Source organism: Lacerta agilis, chromosome 16 (assembly GCF_009819535.1).
Source record: "Lacerta agilis isolate rLacAgi1 chromosome 16, rLacAgi1.pri, whole genome shotgun sequence".
Classification (NCBI taxonomy): Eukaryota; Metazoa; Chordata; class Lepidosauria; order Squamata; family Lacertidae; genus Lacerta; species Lacerta agilis.
This window is the reverse complement of record NC_046327.1, coordinates 32,488,293-32,501,007: the sequence shown is the minus strand read 5'-3', so window position 1 is coordinate 32,501,007 and position 12,715 is coordinate 32,488,293. Positions and strand designations below refer to the sequence as shown.

Here is a 12,715-nt window from a genome sequence, read left to right as displayed (position 1 = left end):
CCACTCTGGCAAGACAGTCCGCAGGCAGGTAGGGTCTCAGCCTGCGTACCAGATGGAGCTGGTAGACAGCTGCCCTGGACACAGAATTAACCTGCACCACCATGGACAGCTGCGAGTCAAAAATGATTCCCAGGCTGCGCAGCTGGTCCTTCAGGGGCACAGTTATCCCATTCAGGATCAGGCAGTCCTCCACAACTGCCCGCCTCCTGTCCCCCCAAAACAGTACTTCTGTCTTGTCAGGATTCAAACTCAATCTGTTATCCGCCATCCATCCTCCAACCCAAAGCAACCAAAGAAATCAGGTGTTGTAGGAAAGATTGCTGAAACCTGTTTTTCCATGAGGACTAGACACATGGCTAAAGACTTCCCTCTTCCCTCTCTCACCAACACCTTCAATATTAACAGGTGTATAGAGACTTGGCCCTCAGGCTTCCATTCTGCCCAGTACTTACCATATAGGTGAAATATTGGATCTGATTTAGTACTTGCTGGTTGTTGCTCTTCAAATTGAAATTGATAGGCAAGTTGTCTCCAGCCTTCAGCTCCATAGCTGTGACTGCCAAATGGAGATAATTTCCGGATCCTCCTTGGGTCTGGTACGCTGTAGCTATCATGGTCTTGGTTGCCTGACGTTCATTTAAAAGTTGGGGATCTTTGGTCTTTACCTACAGAAAGTGGAAAAGGTTATCTAGGGGCTTATCCACACTTACCTTTTGCCCTGTGCTTTCTAGCTACAGGTCCACAAATAAACATTTTACAAACTTTAAAATATCCAATGGCTTCCCTTCTTCTCTTCCCATGGTTCATTTTACATATCATAGATACCTGCATATTTTACTATAACCATTCAAATCAGTTTTTCCACTTCCACATCCATCAAAAATTATTTACTCTGTTGAATTTATCTTCATGCCGCCAGCATTTTCAGCTGTATACAGTTATTTCCCATACATTCAATAAAAGTCTTCTTTAAACATATGTTCTTCTTGCTCTCTTATTCTATATGTTAAATCTGCAAGTTGTGCCAATCCTCTTTGGTTGGGAACTCACTCACTTTCCATTTTGGGGCTAACAAAAATGCACTGAGCTATGGACCCTTCCTTAAAAATTCCTGAGTAACCCCATGAACAGTTGCTTTGGTTCTGTGTGCGGAAGATACGCACAGTAACTGCCAATAGCACAATTCATGCATTTGAAGGGAACTTGGCATGGCCTCGGGGGGGGGGGGACGGGGACTCACTGTGATTCTGAGCTCTTGGCTGTTTGCTGGGGTGTTCAGGATCAGCTTGGCCGTCCCATCATTCTGGGTGGTTCCATCAGCTGCAATGGGCTCTGTCACCACAGGTACACGGGAAGCTGGGGAGCCATCAGGATTGGTGACAAACACCTAAGCAATTGAGAAGGAAGAGGTGAATGAGTGTGAGATGCAGCCGCCTCTGCAGAGCCAACACCACTTTTCCCAAGACATCCATGGATTTAACAGATCTCCCACAGCTCCTTATGTTCGCCAATGTGGATTTCTAAGAGCCTGGGACTGGGCCACGAGAGGAAGAGAGATTCAGGTGAACATTACCATCAGTTCAAAGGGCATCCCCGGCTTGAAGTACTTGGGGGTTTTTGTGAAGTGGATCTGATAGGGCGATGTCACAAGGCTGATGCCAGATCGCTCAGTCACCACCATGTCACTGCCTGCAGAAAGGAGAAGAGGGGACGCAGAGAAGAAATTAAGCCAAGCGGGGAGAGAAAAATCTTCACAGTGTTTCAGAGCCTTTCAGCAGGCATTTAAAGGAGGTTTTCTGTTTTTACGATGAATTTTAATTAGTTTTATCCACGGTATGCTTTTTTGCCGTTTTTATGTACAGTACACCACTTGCAAATTTCAGTAATTAAATAGCTGAAATAGTTAGAAATAATAAATAAAACTCAGAAGTAAATTCTACTGAGTTCAATGGGACCTACTTTCAGAAAAGTGCGACTAGGGATTGCAGCCTTGTAAAAGGATAAATGAAGGCAGGAATTGGTGTCTAAATGATGCAGCAAGGCTCTTTAAAATGTCAGCCCTAATGGCAAGGTAGATAGCATCATTTGACCTTCATATCAGGCAGCAAAATATCTTAGACCCAGCCCAGCCCAGCACGTTGTGAGTAAACTTGAGGAACTGCTGCTCTGGGAGCAGCAAGTAAACTCAGCAACCAGCATATTTTGCACTACGGAACACCTGGAAGTGTTTCCCTTGGGCCCTGGTTGGAATCCTGTGAACCCTGGGTTTCTTTGTAAAGAAGGAAAGATTTCTAGACTTCATGGTTACATAGGCAAGTTTGAGTATTCAATGGCAAAAAGAATGTAGATAGGAACTAAAAACAAGCTCAAATTTATTATCAGGTTTCCTGATTCCAATACAGGTATAATATATTTTTCTTTCCAGGGGTTGGGTGAAGATTGTTTCTTTGCAAGATTAAATATTTTGGGATTATAATGTTACAGAACAAAATGTCTGGCTGTAAAAATCCAGATCAGAAGGGGCTGAATAGTCTCAAAGCAACATTATGAACTGTGGCAGGAATGTTAGATTCCAGCATTCACAAGAGGTCTGGACGGTGGCAACCCTGTTCTGCACTGGCTCCCCGCTTGTGGAATGCTTTCCCTAGAGAGGCTCGCCTGGTGTTTTCAACACATATCTTTAGGTGCCAGGTGGAAATATTCCTCTCCTCCAAAGCCTTAGGCTAATTAACAATCTATGGCCTTTTAAACTGCGGGTGGGGGAGGGGGGGTAGAGGCAGGTATTGTTTGTTTGTTACCAGGGCCGTCTCATCCATAGGGGCTAGTGGCGCGGCGCACCAGGGCGCCGCCCCCCAGGGGCGCCCCCGCAAGCCCGCCGGCATACCGGGCGCCCCCTCCCCAACCCGCCCCGCCCCCACGGGCGGGCTGGCGGCTGGGCGCTCATGCGCCAGCAGCGCAGTCGCTGCCTCCCATGCCGCTCCCGGGCGGGCTGCGAGCTGGCCGCCCTCGCCTCCCGTCCCGGGAGCACTGGAAGGGCGCGCAGAGCCCCGCGCCGCTCCAGCGCCACACCCCTCACCCCCTGCTCGCCCACCCCCCCTCCCGAGGGGCGGCAAGTGCTGCAGGCGGCGGAGAGGCGGCACGCCGGGGGTGCCAGAGTGATCGGCGCGCCACGGCGGCCGATCTCCCTAAGACGGCCCTGTTTGTTATGAGTCTGACCAAACTGCGGGAGGCAGTGGAAGACAGGAGTGCCTGGCGTGCTCTGGTCCATGGGGTCACGAAGAGTCGGACATGACTAAATGACTAAACAACATGTTGTGTATTTTTGTCTATTTATATTGCAAACCGCCCTGTGGTCCTCAGGTGGAGGGCAGTATAAGAATTTAATGAATAATAAAATTCCATGTATGAACTACTGTTCTTGCTTTCCATCTGGTTTTCAGACTGACACTCACCTGACTCCGTCATCACTGTCACAGAGACATAGAGGGAGTGCCCAATAAGATTGTTGAGGTTGTGAAATCGAGTCTGAAGAATGTCTCTCCTTAGGATTCCTTCCCCTTCTCCATTACTAATCTGAAAAGGGAGGTAAGCCAAGTCATACAAGTTTGTGTGCATATGTGTGTGTGTGTGTGTGTGTGAGAGAGAGAGAGAGAGAGAGAGAGAGAGAGAGAAGGTACACACACATAAACACACCTTACCTGAATTCTCTGCAGCGAGTCTGGAATGCTGTGTTTGACGCCATCCATTTTCACTCCAAAGAGGACAAAGGCAATACCCTCCACACTCTTCCCATAGAGGAACCTAAAACAACAACATCCAACATCAAATAAGGGCCAAATTCAAAAAGGATAGGGCAATCTGTTAGACTCAAGGCCATCATACTTCTCAGTAACAGTTGCTGGGAATCACAAGGAGAGAGGGGGTTTTTGCGCTCACATCATGCTAAAAAACTTTCCTCCTGTGCTGGGGTCCCAACACAAACCATGCACAAACACACACACACACACACAGAGAGAGAGAGAGAGAGAGAGAGAGAGAGAGAGAGAGAGACCTGCTATTAGCACCCTGCCAGAGGTGCTGCCCTGAGGCAAAGATTGGTATGCACCTGTGACATCACGCACCCAACATGCACATCGTCGGGAGGAGGCCTTGCCCAGAGTCACACAGCTTCAATGGCCGCAAATGCTTTTGATGCTGCACTGTGCTTGGCTCTGTGGTTCAACCACACTAATGGGGCGGCTGAACCCCCTGGTAAGGAATATTGAGGGGGTGATGACACCTCTGCCCCCTGGAGTTGGCACGGCTGCTCCCTGCTATGCTGTTAATTCTAGATATGTTAATTTTATTTCACACCAATAATAACGTGCCTTTACCTTCCCACAGTTGCCGACACCCACCTTGCAGTGATAGACACTCTGAAATCCCTGTTGCTGTCAATGTAATAAAATTTAGCTGACGGCTCCACTATGACTTCGAAGCTTGGCAATACTAAAGAAAAAAAAATAGGGGAAGAAGAACATATAAATATTTGAGGAGAGGTGTGACTGTTTAGGACAGTTTCTGCAATTTGAAAAGTATGAGCAATCCCAAAGCAGAGCTGAAGGACCAAAGGGCATCTTCCAGGAGATTAAAGAGGAAGCAGTGCCTGTGATGGGCCAGGAAAAGTGCTAAGCAGAGATGGTCGTCCTTACCATATTCCTTGACATCAAATTGCGTGGTGAAGGTCTCCTGTGGGGAGTCTTGATACTTGGCCACAATCTTCCAGGTCCCCAAACTAGAGAAGGAAAAGGAAGGAATCTTCACTGCTTCTGCTTCATCAACTCATTATGTTAAAGGTGAAATAAGAATGGGCTGCAGGGCCTCTTCTCATCATGGCATGGGTGAGGTTAGAATATAGTCTGTGTCCCTTGATGCTCACTCCCCCCCCCATGGTGGTCAGAAGGATGGTTCTTAGTGGCCAGCAGAGAAAAACACCATGGCTGAGGGAGGGGGGTGATTCTGCTACAGTGGAGGGCTCAGTTTGCCAAAGTAGGCAGGAACATACACCTGCAAGCTCCTTTAGTACCCTTGGATGCATCTCATCAGGCCCTGGAGATTTGAATTAATTTAAATTACTGGTAGCTAGATGTTCTCTTATTACCTCTTTTCCTATCTTGGGCTGCAGCACCCTCCTTACATCATCAATTCATCATTGATGTGCTTTCTTTGCCAATTGCTGTTTCAGCTCACTTTCTGTACAAGCAGTGCTCTTTTTTTCTAGAAAAAATAGGTGCTGGAACCCACCATGAACACCTCCCTCGTTCTCTTAGAATGGCAATGGCAGCCACCCGAGAGGTGCCGGAACTGAGTCCGGGCACTTTTTGGCTGAAAAAACCAGTCCTGTGTACAAATTTGGTTTGAGGTAATATTCACGGCCAAATACCTGACAATCTCTGGCAAGGGGTGAGGTTGGAAGTTTCTTGAAGTAGGATTGATGAATGACTGCCTGACAACAACGCCTTCTGGTGTCTGAAAGAGGGAAAGTATATTTAAAGGGATGTTGGAATAATAATAATAATAATAATAATAATAATAATAATAATAATAATAATAATAATAATGCTGGCACTTAATATTTGTATTCCATAGTCCAGTGCCAGATTTACGTATAAGCTAAACAAGCTATAGCTTAGGGCCCCACTCTTTTGGGGAAAAACCACTGGATGTACATTTCCAAAATATAAGATAAAAAACAAATAAAATAAAATCTACGTACATTTAGAGCTTAATAATTATTTCACTAAACGGCCTCGGTCCTGTATACCTGAAGGAGCGTCTCCACCCCCATCATTCAGCACGGACACTGAGATCCAGTGCTGAGGGCCTTCTGGTGGTTCCCTCACTGCGAGAAGCAAAGCTACAGGGAACCAGGCAGAGGGCCTTCTCGGTAGTGGCGCCCGCCCTGTGGAACGCCCTCCCATCACAGGTCAAGGAGATAAACAACTACCTGACATTCAGAAAATACCTGAAGGCAGCCCTTTTTAGGGAAGTTTTTAATGTGTGATATTTTTGTATCTGATTTTTGTTGGAAGCCGCCCAGAGTGGCTGGGGAAATCCAGCCAGATGGGCGGGGTACAAATAATAAATATTATTATTATTATTCACTACTAATATAAAGGTAAAGGGACCCCTGACCATTAGGTCCAGTCGCAGACGACTCTGGGGTTGCAGCACTCATCTCTCTTTACTGGCTGAGGGAGCCGGCGTACAGCTTCCGGGTCATGTGGCCAGCATGACTAAGCCGCTTCTGGTGAACCAGAGCAGCGCACGGAAACTAATATACTTCTTCTTAATTGTATTTCAGTTCAACAATTACTTTGATAAAATACATGTTTTGTTATGTGCAAATGGCTTTAGATACCTATTAGGTCCATAAATTACCATATAGCATATATTCATAGCTGTCAACTTTCCCCTTTTTCTTGCCAGGAATCCTATTCGGAATAAGGGAATTTCCCTTAAAAAAAGGGAAAAGTTGACAGCTATGCATATATTCAACATAAAAAAACAGTGACAATTTGTTGTTGACAAAGGACAGCTGGACATATAAAGGGCCCCATTACCTTCAGTAACTTAAGAGCACAAAAGCTTGCCTCCACACAAGTTGTGCGCTATCAAGATGAGGAGACCAGGTGTGATGCACTCAACAGAGCACTGGGTTGAGAGCAGCAAATCTTTGCTCAGCCATAAAGCATACCCTCCAACATTTCTCCGATGAAAATGGCTCTGGCTATACCCACCACAAGGACACATACCATGCATCACTCACCTCAAACTCGACAATCACAGGCTTATCCAAAATCTGCATGTTGTGATTCACAGAAAAGATACGGTAGAGCACTGAGAAAGAAGAAAAATGTTTGTCATATACCCTGTGTGCTGTCCTTCATCGTACAAGTGTGCAAGTCTCTCACTCCTCCATACACAGATCTCAAAATATCAGGTCGCAATGGACATTCCTGAAGAATTTCACTCTGGAATTCCTCCATTAATGCATCTTGGAAGTAGCCTGGAAGCGACCAGTTTGGTTACCACTTTTTCTCAGGATAGCTGCAAAGGGATGCTTCCCACATTTTGTTTTTAAAAACTGGAAAAAATTATTAATTAGCATTTAAATGGAATTCCAGAAAGTGGTTAATATTAGTTCTGGATTACAGAATTCCCGTATCTTCTCTCTGTGACACGCATACTTTTCTCATTGTTTTTAACTCTACATTTCCATGTATCTCAATATACGGATGCAAGGACCCACAGAACTTCCTTTAGACATTAAAGCAGCCCCAAATGTACATAGGCTAGAGACAGGCAAGAGTTTTAAAGTGAATTGATTCTTTAAAACTTCCCCTAGTCTATGCACATTTAGTCTTCCAGCTCCCATTCATATCTTGAGCTACAGAGGTCTTGCATTGTTTAAAGAACCGGCAGACTCTCCATCAAAACTTTCAACTTTGAAAGCAGATCCACTTGTAGTTGTGGAGGTGCACTGCTCACCTAACCTCCCTCCGGCTGAGACGCACCTGCATACTGGCACAGAGAGGAGGAGGTGTGAAACAGTGGCAACTGGGAGGTCAGCGCAGTGCAAATGCACCAGCAGAGCCAGTCTAGTGCTCCTTCTTGTATGTTTGCACTGTGCTGCCTCCCTGTACCCCTCACTCTCTGTATCTGTGTCAGTATGAAGTAGCGATTCATCCGGGGGAGGCCAGGTGTGTGGCACAGCACCACCACACCAAGTTCTACTGTCACTTCACACGGCGTACACCTTCAAGGTTGTCTGGTTGTTGTTGTTGTTGTTGTTGTTGTTGTTGTTGTTAAAACCCTGCCAAAGACACAGAATCATAGATTTGGAGAGAGACTGCAAGGTTCATCTAGTCCTATCCCCTGTAATGCAGGAATCTCAGCTAAGGTGAACTACACAATGCCTCCCCCAACCAAGAGAGACTGGGGAAACCCAACCAGATGGGCAGGGTATAAATAAGCATGGGAGGAAAGCTCTACATCGGGAACAAGAAGGGGGAAATCAACTCAGTAATAATAAAATTATTATTTATACCCCTCCCATCCGGCTGTGTTTCCCCAGCCACTCTGGGCAGCCCCCAACAGAATATTAAAAACATGATAAAACAGCAAACATTAAAAACTTCCCTAAACAGGGCTGCCTTCAGACATCTTCTGAAAGTCAGAGCTATTTATTTCCTTGTCATCTGATGGGAGGGCGTTCCACTGGGAGGGTGCCACTACTGAGAAGGCCCTCTGCCTGGTTCCCTGTAACCTCACTTCTCTCAGGGAGGGAACTACCAGAAGGCCCTTGGAGTTGGACCTCACTGTCCAGGCTGAACAATGGGGGGGTAGAGATGCTCCTTCAGGTATACTGGGTGGGCCAAGGCCATTTAGGGCTTTAAAGGCCGGCACCAACACTTTTAATTGCGCTCGGAAATGTACCGGCAGGGCCGTAGCTAGGGGGCGGTGAGATGGGGCGCCGCCAGGGGCGCAGGTGAAGGGGGAGTGCAATATCGGCTAAAAATACTTCCATAGATATGTCTGTAAATAAAAATATCAATTGAAGGGGGGGGGGTTGGAGGAGAGGCAGAAAGAAGAGCTAATTTGTCCATGGCTAGGGGGCACAATCTGGATGGTTCTGCCAGGGCGCAAGATCACCTAGCTATGGCTCTGCGTACTGGGAGCCAATGTAGGCCTTTCAGGACCAGTGTTATATGGTCTTGGCAGCCACTCTCAGTCACCAGTCTAGCTGCCGCATTCTGGATTAGTTGTAGTTTCCGGGTCACTTTCAAAGCAGGAGATAACTAGAGCATGCCCCACTCTTGCGGGACTGTCCACGGGCAGATAGGGCCTCAGCCTGTATACCAGATGGAGCTGGTAGACAGCTGCCCTGGACACAGAATTGACCTGGACCTCCATGGACAGCTGTGAGTCCAAAATGACTCCCAGGCTGTGTCCCTGGTCCTTCAGGGGCAGTTACCCCATTCAGGACCAGGGAGTCCCCCACACCTGCCTGCCCCCTGTCCCCCCAAAAAACAGTACCGGTACTTCTGTCTTGTCAGGATTGTCTTGGTAGAAGAGAGTCTGCTGGTTCTTTAACAAGTGCAAAACCCTGCAAGACCTGTTTACCAGTGGTAAAAGAGTTGTGATGTGTACTCCTCTCTCAGATGAACTTCAGCTGTCAGTTGTGTGAGGTTGGGATCATCCGTTCCTAGCTCTAGTGGCAAGGGAATCTACAAACAGCAGAAATTTGCAGATCGCGAGTAGGTTATCCACTCCAGACCCCTCCTGCAGTTCCAGATAATGTTACGGGAGGGACTAGCAGAAGGCTTTACCTTTGGACCCAGGTGTGTAGATGGTTTTATCTGTCTGGATGAAGAGATATCCACTGTGGAAGGAGACCAGAACCGTCTTCTCCAATGTGAACTGAGGACACTCGGCCACAACAATCACATACTGATTTTGCTTGGAATCCTTCTTCATATCATTGGCAGAAACCTGCAGGGGCAAATCAGGAGCTAAAAATCGGATATCTCCTGGTTTTTGCTTACAAGGCAAATAGTAGCAAACTCAAATTCACTGCTCAGTAATGGAGCTCAGTAGGTGACCAGTTGCTAACTTTCAGCCTAGTAAAACTTTACAGAATTCTTATGAGGATAAGATTGGGGTGGGAGAAATAACACATTCAGGTTGTGAAAGTGCATTGTTTTTTGTGATGCTGGTTTTAAATAATAAGATGTGGATTTAAAAGAAACAATTAGTATTCAATGTTGTGCATTGAAAGAAAGTTACCGGTATATGAAAATGGTGTGCTGGTGGTATTTAACTCCAACTTATTTGGCAAAAATGTATAGGACAAGTACAAATACCTACTAAAATGTAAAGAAAAAGAAGGTATATTTTATCATATGTGGTGGACTTGTAAGGTAATAAAAGCTTTCTGGGAGATGATATACAATGAAATGAAAAAAATGTTAAAAAATGTTAAGAAAACAGAAGCTTTTCTTTTTTTTTTTTAGAAAACAGAAGCTTTTCTATTAGGAATAATAGGTACTGACATCCCAAAAGAACAGAATTTTTTTTTTTTTATATGGAACAACAACCGCCCAGATGCTACTAGCCCAGAGATGGAAAGAAGACAGAGTCCCTACTAGAGAGGAGTGGCAAACCAAGCTGATGGACTATGCAGAGATGGCAAAATTGACTGGAAAACTCAGAAACCAAGAGGACAAAAACTTTATAAAATAATGGGAAAAAAATTATAAGTTGCTTAGGAGACCACTGTAAACAGATGGAAACATTAGCAGGATTTTGACTCTCTTGTATCATAACAATTACCATGGATAATATGGTTTGATATAAAAACTGGAGTATTGAATGATATGTAGTATTAAATGTTTAAAATGGGACCCCATGGAGGGGGTGGGGGGAAGTCTGGAGATTTGGAGGAATCTCTCCATTTGGATACTTTTTTCAATTTGCTATTTATAATTTTGTATTTGTAAAACCAAATAAAAATGATTTCAAAAAAGGAGAAAAAATAATTACGTTGCTTACTGAGAACTATAGAAATTATTATTGTGTGTTAAATGGATATCTCACTCTTCCAACAAAATTCAGCTTTCCTGCAGAAAATACTCAAGGTGGATTTTACAAACTTCTAAAGCTGATCTGCTATATAAGAGACTCTAACAATCTGGTTGTTCTCATCCGTTACACTGAGGTCTGATGATCTACTACTGCACTATAAGCACACATAAAAATGGTAAAGGACCCCTGACAGTTAAGTCCAGTCATGAACGACTCTGGGGTTGCGGCGCTCATCTCGCTTTACTGGCCGAGGGAGCTGATGTTTGTCCGCAGACAATTTTTCTGGGTCATGTGGCCAGCATGACTAAGCCATTTCTGGAGAAACCAGAGCAGTGCACGGAAACGCCGTTTACCTTCCTGCCGGAGTGGTACCTATTTATCTAATTGCACTTTGACGTGTTTTGAACTGCTAGGTTGGCAAGAGCTGGGACCAAACAATGGGAGCTCACCCTGTCACGGGGATTCGAACAACCGAACTTCTGATCGGCAAGCCCTAGGCTCAGTGGTTTAGACCACAGCACCACCCATGTCCCTATAAGCACACATAGACACCCCCAAAATAACTGACACACAGTGGAATCCTATGCTGGTAGTACTGTATTAAACCAGGTTAAGTGTGTATAGGACTGCAGCATGATTTCTGCATGTATAGGACTGGAGCACACAAAATGTCATCATCCCTAGTCGTCGCTCTGCACCCACCTTTATGGCCGGGGTCACCATCATGCCACTTGCTGGCTCCATGCGAGTTTTGACCGTGTACAGGGTGTTTCTCTTCTGTGGGAAGTCATAGACAGAGACGGTGACCTCTGCGGAAAAGCTGTGCTCATGAGCCTCTACCACAATCGTCTCTTCAGTCTCTACCCGCAAGACACTTGGAGTGATGAGGGAGTAGCTACAGAGGAGAAAAAAGCTCACAGTAGTGAGTTTGGTGCATTTAAATGTCACATCACAGCTCCCTCATGCTGCATCTGCCAGGATGTGTTGTGAGCACTCCTTGCGCAATGGATTTCACTGTTTGCAGTTGTTTGCAGTTCTGCTACTGTTAATCATTGCCCACCACTTCTGAGGATCCATTTGCATGCGCCCCATAAGAGTCAACACCTGGGGGCTGAGAGGACTTCGCCTCCCCATAAAATATTTGAGGGGACCAGACCCCCCCCCCAAGTTAATGGGCATGGACCTTCAAATGGTGTATGTGTTCACCATGTTATGTGGGGCCTCCCCAATATTTTATTCAAGCTGGCACCCCTGATGCCCCCCATGGATGTTCAAATATGTCTTGTGGCATCTTTGTCCCTTTTAAAGCACACTTGCCCCCCTCTTCCCCCTCCCGTTCCTTTAGTCAGAGGCCTTATTTTGTAGCAAAAAAAAAAAAAGAGTTTTGCGGCACCTTAAAGACAGAATGAATGAAGTGGCTATTGACCCATCACCAAGACATCGATTCTAATCATGTCTACATGGAAATGAGCACCGTTGAATTCAGTGGGGCTTATACCCCACTTCTTAAGAGATGTGGTGCTGGTGTGAACTGCTGAAATCTAACTTGTACTTACAGTTGGCTGTGAGAAGAATTCGGGAAAGAGACCAAGAGGACAACCACCAGGTAGAGAGCAGTACCCTCCATGGTGATCTGGAGGAACAGGAGAGGCACGCTACCATCTCACTATTTATCCTCTGAGCCCCTGTCCAAGCTATTGCCCTTTTGCAATCTCTCCGTGTTTAATCAGTGAATGGGGAGGAGTTTGAGCAACCTGGGAATTTCAAAATAAACTAGCAAGCCTGTCAAAAACCACAAGGATTTATCTGAAACAAAATAGAAAATTCTTTTCAGTAGCACCTTAGAGACCAACTGTGTTTGTTTCAGGTATCTGAAGAAGTGTGCACGCACACAAAAGCTCATACCAAAAACAAACACAGTTGGTCTCTAAGGTGCTACTGAAAAGAATTTTCTATTTTGTTTCGACTATGGCAGACCAACACGGCTACCCACCTGTAAAAGGATTTATCTGCGTGTTTTTAAAAACCTGTGCCTCTCCTGAAACAGATCATCCATGAGGGCAATCAAGGGGAAGCAGCAATGATTACA

At 45.6% G+C, this 12,715-nt stretch overlaps 1 protein-coding gene across 2 annotated transcripts in view; it reads right to left on the bottom strand.

The window, feature by feature from the left end:
- The window catches only part of LOC117060849 (A.superbus venom factor 1-like), a 59,632-nt gene extending 47,352 nt beyond the window's left edge, over window positions 1-12,280 (bottom strand). Inside the window, exons 1-12 of one of the 2 annotated variants that reach the window (XM_033173415.1) lie at window positions 12,183-12,280; window positions 11,329-11,521; window positions 9,372-9,534; window positions 6,809-6,879; window positions 5,423-5,508; window positions 4,692-4,774; window positions 4,398-4,488; window positions 3,699-3,801; window positions 3,453-3,573; window positions 1,574-1,689; window positions 1,241-1,387; window positions 453-665 (exon numbers count right to left, since the gene is read on the bottom strand). In XM_033173415.1, the coding sequence (XP_033029306.1) occupies window positions 453-665; window positions 1,241-1,387; window positions 1,574-1,689; window positions 3,453-3,573; window positions 3,699-3,801; window positions 4,398-4,488; window positions 4,692-4,774; window positions 5,423-5,508; window positions 6,809-6,879; window positions 9,372-9,534; window positions 11,329-11,521; window positions 12,183-12,253 (1,458 nt within the window). In that variant the 5' untranslated portion in view covers window positions 12,254-12,280. The remainder of the gene's footprint in view (window positions 1-452; window positions 666-1,240; window positions 1,388-1,573; window positions 1,690-3,452; window positions 3,574-3,698; window positions 3,802-4,397; window positions 4,489-4,691; window positions 4,775-5,422; window positions 5,509-6,808; window positions 6,880-9,371; window positions 9,535-11,328; window positions 11,522-12,182) is intronic. The other variant, XM_033173414.1, reaches the window with a different exon arrangement.
- Between the last annotated feature and the right edge of the window lie 435 nt (window positions 12,281-12,715).